Source organism: Pelodiscus sinensis, chromosome 4, assembly GCF_049634645.1.
Source record: "Pelodiscus sinensis isolate JC-2024 chromosome 4, ASM4963464v1, whole genome shotgun sequence".
In the NCBI taxonomy this organism is placed as follows: Eukaryota; Metazoa; Chordata; order Testudines; family Trionychidae; genus Pelodiscus; species Pelodiscus sinensis.
In genome coordinates, this window is record NC_134714.1 from 56972501 (window position 1) to 56988539 (window position 16039).

At 43.8% G+C, this 16039-nt stretch overlaps 1 protein-coding gene across 8 annotated transcripts in view; it reads left to right on the forward strand.

Annotated features, from left to right (window-relative positions):
- The window catches only part of CDIN1 (CDAN1 interacting nuclease 1), a 237458-nt gene that overhangs the window by 87987 nt on the left and 133432 nt on the right, over positions 1–16039 (forward strand). For all 8 annotated transcript variants that reach the window (XM_075927022.1, XM_075927019.1, XM_006132709.4 and 5 more), the window contains 2 exons: positions 4928–5007; positions 5346–5395. In XM_075927022.1, coding sequence (XP_075783137.1) covers positions 4928–5007; positions 5346–5395 — 130 coding nt within the window. The remainder of the gene's footprint in view (positions 1–4927; positions 5008–5345; positions 5396–16039) is intronic.

Genomic DNA, 16039 nt, shown 5'->3' on the forward strand with positions numbered 1-16039 from the left:
TCAGTGGAGGCCATGTTCAAAGGATCCCACCTGCACACCGCGTGTTGAGCTCTGCATAAACCCAAACCGCACTGCAGGCCACAGACAAACAGCTGCGGGCCATATGTTGAATAGCCCTGGCTTAGAATGTGATTCTAGAAACAGTTTTGCCAAATGTAGCTGGTCTGATTATCTTGCCTTCAATAGTGGCCAATTCTTAATGCTTCACGCAAAGGTAAAAATCTGATAATAAACCTTACTGACTGTGCAGTGAAGTTCATGGGATGAAACTGAAATCTTCCTTGTCCTTTGTAGTGATCAGTTTACTCAAGTGGGAAGTGCAAGCAGTGTATCTTAAGATGCATAACTACCAACAGAGCTGTTGATCATAAATAATTCAACTTTCTCCTAAATCCAGCCTTGATGTTTGTTTGGATAGTCTCCTGATGCACTGAATTCCATTGGTTGATTATATACCATGTTAAAAAATGTTTACTTCTATTTTTTTTCTAAATTTACTGGCCACTAATTTCATTTGTAAGCTTTTAAATGGGTTTATGGGACAAGGTAGAAGAGGAGAAGTGTTTTTCACATAGAACTTTCATAATTCTGAATTCATCAATCAGATCCCCTCCAAGTACAATTTTTTCAATGGTGAATATTGTTAATTTTTGCAATCTTGCTGTGCATTAAATACTACCATGTCACTAACAATGTTATTGCCCAATTTTTGCCTTTTTCAGTCTTATATTTTGTTCAAATGCATGTTTCTGTCACTCACCACAGCTGAATGTGGTGGGTCTTTGCCAGGCCAGCAGGAATAAAAGGGGTCAGGATTCCTTTAAAGTGTCCCTACTGCATTTGGGTTGTAAGAGGAGAGAGGAAAGGGAGACTTACATAAGTGGAGGCAAGGGGTGGAAGAGGAAATGGTGGGGTCACTGACCAACCATGTACACTGAAAGGAGGAGAAATGGGATATTTATATCCCACGCATTCCAGAAGGAGCCCTTCATCAATCACAGATCAGCAAAGCCTCCTCGAGTTAAGGTTTTCATACATTTTCTTCATTCCAATTCTAAGAATATATAAAAACAAGTTTTTTCTTTAAAAAAAAAATGCTTATTTCACTCATAGCTTGAATGCTAAATGCTCTCAGTCTTCAGTTTCTTTCCACTGCAAAAAGTAGGAAATATATCATGAGAGAACAGAACTTTGTAAGATGAATTCATTTGTGAACCTTAAACTTTGGGATATGAGGTGCAAACCGTGGTGGATAAAATATAAATATGTCTATATAGCCAAAGCATCAATGGTGCAGAGAGACAAAGGATAGGAGGAAAAATAATAGTACTTAGTCTCTTTTTTAAAGAAGGAGAAATGAAAAACTGAGAGACAAGGTGACTTGCCCAAAAGGAAGTTTATGGCAAAGCAGAGAATCTCTCAAATCTCAGTCTTTGTCTCCATTACAAGTTGTATCTCTATAAACTGGGACTCTCTGGTCCAGCAACATCCGTGGTCCTACAGGACCATGGATATTCCAGAATCAGAGAGTTCCAGTACATTTCAAGGGTGGGGTGGGAATCTGGCATGATGCAGGGTAAGGGGGCAGGAACCCAGCACGATGTAGCTAGGCTGCGGATGGGGGGAGGGCAGGAGCCCGGCATGTGGCTCAGCTAGGCTGGAAGGAAGGAGGGGGAAGGAGCTGGAATTCCCAGTATGTGGCTCAGCTGGACTGCGGGTGGGGGAAGCAGGTAGTCAAAAGCCTGGTAGGGCAGCAGAGAAGGGAGTGGGGCTTGCAGCAGAGGGGCCAGAAATGATTTCCCTTGGTCTGACAAAATCCTTTATCTGGGACCAACTGGGTCCCGAGGGTGCCGGACAAGGGAGCTTCAACAAGTAGAAAGAGTTTGCTGATGAGATATATTAGTAAACTATACTTGCAGACTCTCTTTGTGGAGTTACAACTTATAATGGAGAAAAAGTTATTTCTCATAGTTTATACAAGTTCCCCCAAAAGAATAAGTGTGCTGGCAGGACTTTTGGGCTGGTATAAATATATTTACACTCTTTCTCCTGTTAGCAAAGCTATGTATGTTGGATGGGAATACGATTTTTTTTTCCTATTCTTAATTGGTATAGTTATGCTGGTAACATTTTCTAGTCTAGATCAGGCCTTAGTCCAGTATCATAACCACAGAAGAATCCCAGGCCCTTCTGACAGTGTGTTTCAATGTGCCTAAAATTGTATTTGTTCTCTCTTGTGATAAAGCTTTTTAGCTTCTAGTCCTGTTGAGTCCCCGGCCTTTCTTGCTAGATTACCAACAAGTTTGTGAAGCTTGGCAGTTTTTTGTATTATGGATGCATTTCTGCAAGAAATTGCCTCCAACTCATTTGTGCTGATTATTTGAAAAACCTTCAGATACTAACTTTCAGTCATTACTGATGTATGTCTGAGGCTATGTCTAGACTACATCCCTCATTTTTTCAGGATTACGGGCTCTTTTGGAAAAGGGTTTTTTCCTAAAGAACCTCATCTAGACTGCGGTTTCACTTTCGAAATAACCTTTTTTGAAACAGCATTCAGATGCAAATATGCGTATGAAGTGTGGGATATTTAAATCTGCGCTTCATTTGCACTTTTGATCTGCCTAATTTACATCCCTCTTTCAAAAGAGAGATATAGTCTAGACATAGCCTAAAAGTCCAGGTAGTGACCTTGTTTATACCTGATTTATATCCCGTGTTATCTATTCTCGGACCTCACCTTTCTTCCACGTTTCCTCTTAAGTTATATACCATTTTGTAATATATGATGGAGTGTATTCATACTTCAAACTTTTTATATTATCCTTACTGTTTTTAAAAGTCTGTCTACTTAATTGATACTATTTATTTTAAAATGAAGAATGCTAAAGTTGAACTGAGTTTGTTGTTGATGTAACATTTTAAAATTATTTTATGATTTATCTTTGCAGTCTTGCACATAATGGTATCCAAGAAGTGTTCTGGGAATATATTATTTAACTTACATGTTTTTCTGTAGTTAATTTCATACATTTATTTGATTTTTATATAACATGTTCTTTCAGAAATCTTATGTTCCACATATAATATAACCAAGTGTAAGCCACATTATTTCAATTTCTGTAACTTGGAGCTAATAAGGGATTCTAAATATTTTTACTACTATATTATAAATTCTGAAACAGGAACAGTTCTAAAAATCTTATGATTCTTATTATAAATTGTTATGCAACATTGCTCAGATTAGCAGTCCACAGAGACAATAGCTGCTGGACTTTTACAGAGATTATATTTAAATATAAAACAATTTCCTGATAGTGATCATTGAAAAGCCCATTTGATCGACAAGAATAAATTACATTGTGAAAAAATAAGACAAAGAATATTGCTTATGAGACTTTATTTATTTATTTATTCATTCTATCATTTAGTTTTTTCTGTTTTCTGAGTTTAGATTAGCATATTTGAAGTGAGAGTAAATAAATGTGCTGCTAATGAACATATGCAGCAAAAATGTAGAAAGTGTTAAAGTGGAATCTTCAGGTCCCAAAATACCACTAAAACTGGTCATACAACTGTCTTTAATATAATTAACACCTGTTTGAAGTTCTATTTATCTTCCTCCTCTAATCTTAACCTCTTGCTTTTTAAAATTTAAGATGTTTTCCTAGAACATATTCCTGTGCATACTGCTTTGCGGAATAGGGTTGCACAAGTATAACTTAAGTCAGAATTTGGCCCTGTGTTTATAACATGCCTTTGTGGTTCTGAAGTTATCAGAATGAAATCATATAAGAAAGAAGTGACTAACAAATGGAGGAGAATATACTGCAACTGCTTTTTTGTGTAATAGAGTTCTTTGAGTAATGGTTTCTGTTGTGTTTCACTTGAGGGTCATGCACATTCTCTTAGAGCCATAGCATTTGGAAGTAGTACTCTTCAGGGGTCTGTGAATGCCCACTGCCGCCTTATGGCCTTGCCAAGGACGATAAAGCGCGTGGTAGGCCACCAGCTCCTCTAGTTCCTTCTTACCACCACATTGTCCAAATCAGAGCTTCTACTCCTAATCTCCTTTTTAAAGCTATCCATAGTGCTGTTAATAGTTTAGATTTCTTATTTTGCATTTTGGGGTTTTTTTCCTCTAGTTCTTCCTTTCATACCCAAGTTAGCACTTGGGACACCATCTCAACAGTGCTTCCTGCCAAACTTTACACCTTTCCCCACCTCCCAATAGCCAGGCATGGGTACTGAATTATGCCAAAGACATCGGGATATAAAGCCAGCATGTCCTGCCCTTGCTTGTTTTTCATCAGTAATGAGAAATAGCACTGCTTGTTATGCGTGAGGGAAGCCAACATTGCACCCAGGTGCAGCACTTGCCTCTCTTTTCCTGCCCATACCCTCTGCCTCTGGAAACACCTTATGGAGGTGCCATGGGACCATCATCAGATCCTAGCTGGGGAAACCCCGTCATCTCTGTACATCAGCCTGAACAGGCAAAAAGTGCACCCTATTGCAGAATCTCCATCAGAGTCTTCTGGTACCAGTGCTAAGGACCTAACTCACCGTCCTTCGTTCCTAATTCACTGTCCTAACATTTCCTAACTCACCGTCTTTCCCCTCTGTTGTGGATTTAGCAGCTCCACAGCAAAGAGGGAACTGTAGATGCTGGTGGCCTGCCACACCCTTTATCACTCCGACAAACTATTACATTCAAAAGCTCCACCTCTGGGCACCTAGGACATGCTCATAATCCTTAGTGACATACAGGTAGGGATCACAAATCTTGAACAACCTTCAGTTATAGCTAAAGTAACCTCATTTTATCAGTGTAACCAACATTTTCCTTTTTAAAAATATATTTCACTTTTTGACAGCTGGATAGTAATATGTTTGTTAAGCTAACAATTTTCTTTTTCTTACATAGCCTCCAAGACGCTTATAAATAGTATGCTGCGAGACCCTTCCCTGATTCCAGATGGAGTTCTAGCAAATCAGGTCTATCAGGTATTAATCACAGCGATCTTTTTTCCGTGGCAGTGCTGTTATCTGCCTAGCAGAGTAAAGGATTTTAAACCTCATTTAATTACTGTCATCATAAACTATCACTGAGGTCAGGGTGCACCATAAATGGCAATGCAATATTTGCGAGGAAAGCATTTCACTTTTTAATAGCTAGCTTTTATAGTGAATAAAAAGTATGCAATTTTTGTTTTCTATGATTATATCCAAACAGATTTTGATAGCCTCTTCGAGGAAAAGTAATTATTGTTTTTAGGGTATTGTTTAACTATAATAGTTTTGTAGCTGACCATTAATATACTACTACCCTTATTTGTCTGCAGTGTACTGTGAATGACTGTTGTTATGGACCACTGGTGGACAGCATCAAACAGTATCCTTTCCCATAAAATTTTAGGTGCACAATTGACAAGCTTAGACTCTGTGGAGGAGATGTGTCTAGCTTTAACCTGACACCAAGTTCTGCTTCACAAAACACATTTCATACTCTCTGTTTTACATCCCATTTAGTTAGAGGGTCACTGCAGTCCTTTCTCTTATGCCATTTCACTAAAATTACACCAAAAAAAGTTCAGCAGCTGTACATGCGTATTCTTAGTTGAAACCTTTTGGATGTTTTCAAGTGCTTTTCAAGTTCTGATTTAAAATTTAAATGCTGCATCTGACATAGCAGTGCAGCTCTTTTCTCCTCCTCTTCAAGGAAAGTAGGGCATAAGCATAGTTCTCCCTAAACTGTGCAACCGTGCAGCTTCCTGTTAAACGCCACACAGGAACTATTACACACCAAGCAAAGGCTCAGGGCAGCAGTGGGGAGAGATCTCTCCCCATGCCCTGGACTTGCCACAACTGGCAGAGTCTCTCCCCATCAGCCCCGGCCCAAAGCCTCCCCAGGTAAGGCCAAGTTCCAATCCTCTACCCCACTTTGAGCCCACCTCAGCCCTGAACACCCTCATATGTTCCAAAGTCCTCGTCCCTGGCCTCACCCCCAAGCCCACACTCCCAGCTCAGAGCCTGTAACACTCTCTCCCCCAACCTCCATTCCAGAGTTTGTACCTACTACTACACCCCAGCCCCTCTCTGAAGCCTGCAGACCCAGCCAGAACACTTGGACCCACCCTTTGTCACCAATGTGAAGGTGATGTGTCACATAAGGCATGGAAAAAGACCTGTTTTTGAAGGCAGGAGGGAATTTGACGCATGTCCACAATAAGCTAAGTATTGTGAAGGAAGGGTAAATGCTTTGTGTGTTCAGCACATTGGGGATTCTGAACAGGCCTGAATAATTGAGGATGTAAGGTTATATTGGGGAGGCGACAAATTCAGTGGCCCAAATGCACTTTATTGGGCATATGAATGAGGTTAATGATCTATTTCAGCCTGTGCTTGGAAGAGAAACCTTCAGTTTGTGGCCTTGTAACCAGTGTGCAGGATGGTGAGTAGATTTCCTCACTTAGTCCCAGAGAGTTCTTTGATTGCTCATGTCTGTTCCATTTAGATGTATGCATGCTGCATGGATGATTGTCGGAAAATTTTTCCTTGAGTGCAGTACCTCTTGGATCAGCATTGGAGGCAGCACATATATACCCATGTCGACCAATGTTCCCTCTGATCTTTTCCACCCATGTGCAGAATAGGGATGTAAATATCCCTTAAAATGATTAACTGGTTAATTAAAATTATATAATGTAACCAGTTAAACAGGCTGGTGCAGAGCAGCAGACGCTGGGTCCTCAGGGGGGTCTGCTCCTGGAAGAGGCCGCTGCAATTGGGGTTCTGCTGGCCTGCTCACCATGGGCTAGGGGCTCCATCAACCTGGCCGGCCAAAGTCCTGCTGATCTGACCCTGCCTATCATGCCCTGGGTGAATTGGGGCTCCTCTAGCTGGGCTCCGCCCACTGTGTGCAGATGGGGCCTGCTTTGGGACAGTCGCTAGTGGGCCCATGCCCCTTTTTTTACTTAAAGGGTCCATAGCCATGGAGCCTCACAGTTTCCATTGGTTCTGTTTCTGTTATCTGTCCTTGGAATCAGTCAAGGAATAAAGCCCAGACAAAGGGTGATCTGAAGCAGTACTGAAATTTGTTTATTAGTACAGATTCTTAAGGGTACAGTGGTACTCAGACACATCACATTCATATTGGCACTTTAGAGGCAGGTTGCAGGTGCGGCATAGATTACTTCCGATTTCACAAGCAGCTGTAACTGGCCAGGCAACAGCTCCCACAGATCAGGCCACAAGATGACAAGAATTCCCTAGGGACAAAGAGTCTCTTTGGAGCCATGCGAAATCTACTGCTTCCAGTCTAGTCCCAGGCTTGGCATGCTGTTATATCTTGTCCTAGAGAGAGAGCGACACCTGGCTTCCTGTCACGTTAATTTAATCTATAAAAGGTATTACATGCTGTTTTGCCATATGATTGGCGGTTCTCATTCACACTTCCTCATGCACACATACATATTCATAAGCAGGAATACAATTAATTATATTAAAATAATGTTACTCTTTCAGGCAGGCTGCTAACATCAGGTCTCTCCATAACAGGAACTGCCTAAACCACATTTGTTCAACAGGAAACTTGCTTAATCCGCAGCTGAAAGAGCTAGAAATACAAGAGACGGGGGGAGGAACAGGAATTTGTGTCCAGCCAGCCACACTCCGGGGAGAGGTGGGGAGGGGAGCGTTGTACAGCTGACTACAGTTTCCAGCCAAAGGACCTATGGGAAGTGGTGGCCTGGGCCATGCCACTTCCATGGCTCCCTTGGTTGGAAACAGTGAACCGGAGCCAATGGGAACCATGAGGCTACATGGCTACAGACCCTTTAGATAAACAAAGCACATGGGCCCATTAGCAGCTTTCCCAAAGCAGGTCCTAGTCCCAATTTGAGGAACACTGGTGTATGGTATGGGCACAATACTGCTCCCATTAAATTTAATGAAAGCATGTTTAGGCCTTTAGTCTATTTCTCATGCACAATGTTTCTAAAATATATAGTATCTGTCTGTCGGTCAATGAATCCATTTTTTCAAGAATTCCTCCTTAAGTCAGAGCTAGGACCACCAAATTTGTTATACTGCTTCCTCCTCTTCTTTGAGGGTCCCTGTGGGAGCTCCATTCAGGTGTGTCAGTGCCGCTGTGCACCAGACCGGTGATTCTTATGAGCAGTCTTCCATCCACCGGCGTGTGCCGCACTATTGTGCAATCACCCAAATGACAGTTGAGCATGTGCCAGCGGCTGTGTTCTCAGTTCCTTCTTAACCACCGCTGGCTTTGGTCGCATTTCCCTCAGTCTTTCTTATCCTTCACTTACGGGGGGGGGGGAAGGGACGGAAGGGATGAGAGAAAGAGATAGACAGTAAATCAATATCAGAGGAGAAGACAAGAGCGAGGAAAAGACAAGCAGGGGAAGCGGCGTGTGGCTCCTGCCACAACGTCCCACTCCCCAACAGGACTTCTCATGATCCTGTACCTGCCATGCCTGCACCTGTGGGCTTTAAAAGGTTCTCAAGGTGTGGAACCTCAATTGCACCAGCAGATGGGCGTGAACAGTGTCTGTGCTGCCTAGGGAGAGATCACCCTGTTAGCTTCTGTCCTCATAGCCAGTGGCTCGCCCTGCAATCGAAGAGGGCAAGGGAGCTCCAAAGGAAACTGTTGTTTCAACACAGTATGGCTGAGCCACAGCCTTGCTCACCTTCTCCCAGGGATAATCCCATTGGGGAAGAAAGCAACAGTAGCACTCCCTGGAGGGGACATGCTAGAAACCGGAAAATGGAGCAGAGCTCAAAGCATTCCTGGTCCACTGCTGAACCTCAGCCTCGCACTTCAAAGAAAGTTAAGCAGGCTGCTAAGACCAAACAGGGCTTACAGAAGCAGGATAAAGGATCCAGCTTACAGACACGCCTCCTAGGAAGCACAGATCTGCCTCACATGCCCCAGGCTCCCCCCTGAGGAACCCGGTACTGGTGGAAACTGCGGTACTGTGGAACAGTAAGAACACTGGCAAGCCCCAGAGCTGTAGAATATCGTGTGTCAGTAAACACTCGGTATCACCGGTACAGACACAGTTTAAAGTTCTGGTGGTGCATATGCAAACAGCTGCCAGGAGCAGTGCAGTGCTGGGCTCTCAGATCTCGGTCCTGACATTCATGATGGAGGTGGATCTTACAGTACCGCCGGTACCGTGCTCTCCATTGTTCGGTACCGATGGCACACCATGCTCTAGGCGCTCTCTCCTTCTCAACACCAGCATCACGGACATCGGCCAGATTCAGTGAGGATGAGGAGGGACACCCCTCGTGGGTGCCTACGCATACGGACGTGCAGCACCAGCAATTGTAGGCTTGCCAAATGGCACAGTTGGATGCCTCCACCGATTTTCGCCCCTGCCCCCCACAACAGTGGGCATATTGGAATCCTTGGGCACCGTATAGGACCCAACAGTTCCCTAACAGCGCATTGATCCTGATAACTCAGTCAGCTGAGGTGCACTCATGACCACGAACAGACAGGGATCAAACAGATTCTGATAGCAACTCATCAATGGAGTAGGACACGCAGAGTTCCTCTATCCCACCTAACACCTCCTACTCCACGATGGATGCTCAGAGCCTGCCCATGTCACCGATAAAGAGGGATGACAACAGGCGTTTTCAAGACTTGTTTAGGAGGGTGATGGACACGCTTGACATAAAGCTCTCCGAGGGGTCCCAGAAAAAACATTTCACTGACATATTCATCTCGCCTCAACATAATAGAATAGTTTTCCTGATGAACAACACTCTGATAGATCCTGCCAAGACCATTTGGAAAACTCTGGGATTGATGTCCCCAACAGAGAGGAAGCTGGACAAGAAATACTACATTGCATCCGCTGACGTTGAATTCCTATTTTCTCACCCCACACCAAACTCACTCGTGGTTGAGACAGCTAACCAGAGGGGACAACAACAGCAACAGTACCCCAGGTTATGACAAAGAAATCAAACGGCTAGATGCAATGAGGAAAAAGGCATACTCTTCAGCCTCCCTTCAGCTACGAATCAAGAATTATGAGGCACTGCAAGCAAAATACTCCCACAACATGTTCAAAACGTTCAACTCATTTATTTAATATGTACCAGAGGACATTAGAACAGTTTGTATCCAATATCAGAGAGGGTTCCTTGATCTCTCGAACAGCTTTACAGGTAGCGTTAGACTCGGAGGACACAGCTGCACGGTTGATGGCATTAGCGCTAGTACTGAGACACATGTCCTGGCTATAGCTGTCAGGGTTCCCCAGGGAAGTCCATTTGAATATTGAGGACCTTCCATTTGAAGAGGACAAGCTCTTTGCAAAGGCAACCAATGCAGCACTCCACATCGTGAAAGATTCTCTCGAGCAATGCTACGAACATTAGGGATACAATAACCTGGAGCCAGAAGAAAACAATATAAGTTGTACAACTACAACCAAAGGTTTAGAACGTCAGGGTACGTGCAACATCAAAGACCCAATGACAACAAGAGGTTCATGAGACAAACCCCCCACAGACAACCAACTGATCAATCATCCACCCAGGTGACCACTTCACGTCAGCAGATTTGGTTGAGGGTAGGAGACCCCTCTATCTCCCAGAGCAGGAAAATCCAAGTGAATGGCCATTTGGAAACAAACTCACCGCATTCTACCTGGCCTTGAGGACTATCATGTCCAACCGCTGGGTCCTAGAAATAATACTAACTGGCTGCTACATTCCATTACTAGCAGTTCCACCAACCCACCCACCTTCCCCGTCCCTCTTCAGGGACCTCTCTCATGAGTTAGTCCTCCTTCAAGAAGCTCAACGTCCCCTTGCACTGCAGGCTATAGAGGAGGTACCCAGCAGTTACAGAGTTTTATTCTGGGTACTTTCTAACTACCAAGAAGTCGGGGGGGGGGGGGGGAAGGGGGAACCATCTTAGACCTCCGGGGGTTGAATCGGTTAATCAAATACCAGTGGTTCAAGATGGTCAAGTTGGCACAGATTATACCTGCCTTAGAGAAAGGATCATGGCTAGCTAACCTCGACCTCAAGGACGCATATTTCCATGTCTCAATTCACCCGGCCCACAGGTGATTCCTTAAGTTCACCATCAAAGACTTACGTTTTCAGTACAGGGTACTCCCTTTCAGATTATCCATGGCACCCAGAGTATTGTCCAAGATCCTGTCCATGGTAGCAGCGCACCTACAACAGGAATGAATAAACATCTTTCCATATCTGGACGACTATTTAATCATGGCATCCACCTACGATGACACAGAACGCTTGGAGCAATCAACCTGAGAGGTGTTTGACAACCTAGGGTTCTTACTGAACATGGACAAATGTAATCTCATGCCGACTCAGCCACTGGATTTGGACGTTCAACTTGGTTCCACGGAGCTCCCACTGCCAAGCAGGAATACTGCTGCATAGTCATCTGAGTGGAGCACCCACGGGGACCCTCGAAGAAGAAGGGAAGGTTACTCACCTTGTGCAGTAAATGGAGTTCTTTGGGATGTGTCCCCATAGGTGCTCCACACCCACCGTTCTCCCCTGTGCTCCAGGAGATCACAGTCCAGCACAGAGAAGGAATGTAGGGAACAGCCACTTGAGCGTGCTCAACTGTCATTTGGTGAAATTGCGCAATAGCGTGGCACACACCAGTGGCCAGAAGACTGCTACTAAGAATAACCGGTCTGGTGCACAGCAGTGCTGATACACCTGAATGGAGCATCCACGGAGGCACATCTCGAAGAACTACAGTTTGTGCACAAGATGACTAACCTTACCTTATCATAAGTTGCAGAAAGGTAAGGGGTTGGTTTTGTCAGGACAATGAGATGTGCCTCGCACATTGTTTTCCATAACATGGAAAGGGAGGGGTCTGATAACAGGGACAATTATGCTCCGAAATGACCACGGGCGGGGAAGGGGGCGGAAACAAGCACCAGAGACATTATATTGCAGCTTGGCCACAGGGGTGCGGCCAAACTTGTAACAGAGTGATTGGCTGGAGGTAGGCCTGTGAATGTTGCTGGCCACTTGTTGCCCCAAAGCTGGAATCCAAACCATTCGCCTTGCCCTCGGCCCTAGCCAATACGGACACCAGAGGAGGAGGCCCTGCTGGGCAGTGGCCCTGTCAAAAAGGCCCCTGTTGGTGAACAGCCGATGGCTGGGGCCAAGCAGTGCAGGTCATGCTTTGTCTTTTAAAGGGGTTTTTACTCATAAGGCCTGTTACTCAAAATTTTGCACATGACGTAGTCTTGTTGTGTATATGCTTCTAAGCTGTAAACTTTAACTTTTTTATCACAAAAAAGATGCGGTATTCTACACATCTTTGCTATATATTAAATTGTTAGGAAATAATGTATTGTGTAATCTGTAGTGTGCCATTTCCTCCCTCCCTCCTCCGCATACATATTTCAAATCAGCTTGCACCAAAAATAATGGAATTGTTAGGAATCATGAAAAGTTTGTCGAACAAAGATTGTTACAGTAAAGTTTGGTGATATTTGGCTGTGTGAATGCATTATCTGAGAGTGTATGTTGCTGAATTAGATGCTAATTTTAAGGCACATAAAATAGTTAAAAATCAATTTAAAGTTAAGGTTTTAAAAGCATAATGTCTTCTGAAGGATTGCATATTGATTTTAAATATAACTATCTAATTATATATGCATGGGCTAAAGTATGAAGTCAACCTCTTTGTAAATGCCAGGAGGCTATTTTTCAGTAATAGTTCAGAGGCTTACGGGAAACTAGGCTGTTGGATTGCATGAGCAGAAAATGGCTTGTGAGGTTATTTACAAGTTTTGCCCCATGGTCACTGCTGTACATCAATAATAGGTATTATTATAGACTAAGTCTAAGTGTTTCTGCTTATGGTGCATTATCAGTTCTGTTTGCAGTATTTGTCTTGCATTTTTGCCATCATTCATTTTCCTTTTTTGGTTCTGTCATTGCTAGCATAGTTTAATGTAGGACATGATGTATATGTATAAAGTATTTTCTTATGATTGGCTTTTTTGCAGTTCAGTAGTAAGTGCTGATAAAATATAGAGGAGTTAATTATAATGGTAATTCTTCAGTTTATCACTTTGTATGTCTTAAGCAGAATAATGAATTGTAGTTGTTTTAAAGTTTCATTTACAGGATCTCCTTTACAAAATTTCCGATCAATTAGATTAGGGGTGGGGAATGTTTTTTAGGTCGGGAGCCACACACCAGTGAGAAGCAAAAAAAAAAACAATAATTGATGTGGCCCCCAAATGAGGGAGAAAGACACTCCTCACGTTCTCTTTGCACACCAGAGCCGGGGGGAGGGACAGGCTACTAGATTTTGTGTGCTCCAGCCCCACAGTGGGGAAGCAATGAAATTGGGGCCCCAATGCAACAATGCTGGGGGGCCCTGAGTCTCAGGGGCCAGATCCATGCAAGCCAGGGGCCACATCTAGACCCCAGGCTTAAGGTTCCCCACCACTGAATTAGATCTTTGAAGGACTAGCATTTTAACCCTGGACAAAGACACTGGAAACATCTAAGTTGTGACCTTGTGCTTTTTAATGATAATTAGAGCGATCAAGCAATTTTTAAAGATGATGATTAATCATGCGTTTTAATTGTGCTGGTTAAACAATAATGGGATACCATTTAACTATTTTGGACGTTTTCTACATATTTATGTATATTGGTTTCCATTAAAACACAGAATACAAACCATACAATGCTCACTCTATATTTATTTTTAATACAAAGATTTGCATTGTAAAAAGCAAAAGAAATAGTATTTTCAATTCTCCTAATTCAAGTTCCATAGTGAGGTGTCGTTACCATGAAAGTTGAACTTCCAAATGTAAAATTATGTACAAAAAATAGCTGCATTCGAAAATAAAACACATATAAAACGTTAAAGCTGAAAGTCTACTGAGCCCTTATGCAGTTAATCACTCAGACGAATAAGTTTGGTTACAATTTTCAGGAGATAATGCTTCCTGCTTCTTGTTTACTAGTGAGAACAATGGTTTTCAGGGAAACCATTGTAGTTGGTGTTACAAGATATTTACCTACCAGATGTTCTAAAAGTTCATATGTCCCTTCATGCTTCAACCAGCACTTCAGAGGACATAATCTTCATGTTGGTGAGGGGTTTTGCTCAATAACATTCCAAAGCAGAGTGGACTGATACATGACCATTTTCATCATCTGAGTCAGATGCCGCTAACAAAAGGTTGATTTTCTTTTATAGTTAAGTTCTGTAGTTTCTGTATCCCGGTGTTGCTTTTTTAAGACTTCTGAAAGCAAGATCCACATCTCGTCCCTCTCAGATTTTGGCCAACATTTAAAATTTCTAAACCTTGGCTTGAGTGCTGTATCTATTTTTAGAAATCTCACATTGGTGCCTTCTTTGTGTTTTGTCAAATCTGCTGTCAAAGTATTCTTAAAATTAACACTTTGAGGATCACCATTCAAAACTGCTAGAACATGAAATGTATGGCAGACTGCAGGTAAAAACACAACAGGAGATTTGCAGTACTTCTTCAAGGAGTGTCCCTGGGGGTGCTCCACCTTAGGTGCACCAGCGCCACTGCTTCCATCAGTCAGAGATTGTTGGTAACAGTGCCCTCCCAGCTGGCCGCATGCGCTAGGCTCTGGCGCAAGATGCCTACTGTGTGTAATGCGCATGCGCAGCCAGCCGGCTCCTCAGTTCTTCTCTGACTGCCACCTGCTTCAGTCACAGATCAGCAGTCCCCTTCACATTCAATCTTCTCCATCCTTTCAGCTACTCAGCTAGCCTTAACTTCAACTAATAGCCACCTGAATGGATGCTATTCACTTGAAAAAATACATACCAAAAAAACAAAAACAAGGATCTCTGTCTGGCAGCGTTCCCACCACCTCCTGTGGCCCCACTTTTATAGCAGTTGCCATTGTTCAAAATATTAGTCTGGTCGTGCCCAGCTCTTCTGGCTTTAAAAAGTACCTGGGGTGTGGTCTTTCTATAGTTGTGTGTCTGCTGCCTGGGACAAGTCCATAATACAGAGCGCTGTCTGGACTGCAAGAAACTGACTAAGTGCACAAGAAGAGGTAGGCAGCTACAACTACGTTTGTTGCAGATGGAGACAGCACTGAAACCTCCTTCAGATGGTCCCCTAAACTCTTCCCTCAGGCATAGTCCACCAGGAGCAGAGGCGGGTGAGAGGGGTATTCCAGCTAAAAGCCTGAACACCAAACTGAAATCTCCCTCAGTGAAGAGGAGGTCTCAGACTTCCTCCTGGTCTACATCCCTGGCGAGAAAAGTGACATGTAAGTCATGGCACTTCTGCCTCTATAGCATCAAGGGGGGCAGTTAAAAGTTCAGGTTCTGGCTCACATAAAAGCTGCGACTACAAGCAGGGGCCTCGTCCCTCCTCACACTACTGCACAGCGGGGGCTGATGTATAAAGCTGCTGGTCCAGCACCAGCTAAAATGCTGGCAGGAAAAAAAGCGGGCACTGAAAACCATGTGATCAGCAGCAGCACCGTCAGCAGCATGTGCGCTGCCCACTGAGCAGCTGGCACCGACCAAGTCCTCGAGAGCACCCAGCTTGCTCTTGGTGCCTTATACACTACTGGCACTGACACCTGTGTCTCCCCCCCCCCCCCCCCCCCCCGCAGCGCTATACTGCCAGCGAGCCCACCTCTTGTGTTTCCGCAGTTCACCACAGCGGCAGAGCTCTATAGCCTCAGTACCAGGAACCCCGCTTTTCAGCACTGATGGCACCCCAGGTAGTTCTAAGTCCTCCTTTTCTGCTACTTCTGGGCTTTATCACCATACTTCAGTGACTCTGAGCAGGAAGACTTACCTCAACCTACTCTGCCTAAGAATTCCTTACCGAAACCAGTACACCCCCAACAGTGGCAGCAGCACTGGGGACCACCATTCATGCCACTAAGTTGGCAATATTGGGACCCATGAGCTACATTCAGACAACATCCTGTTCCCCAATTGGGGCATCATTACTATGTATCTGCCAAA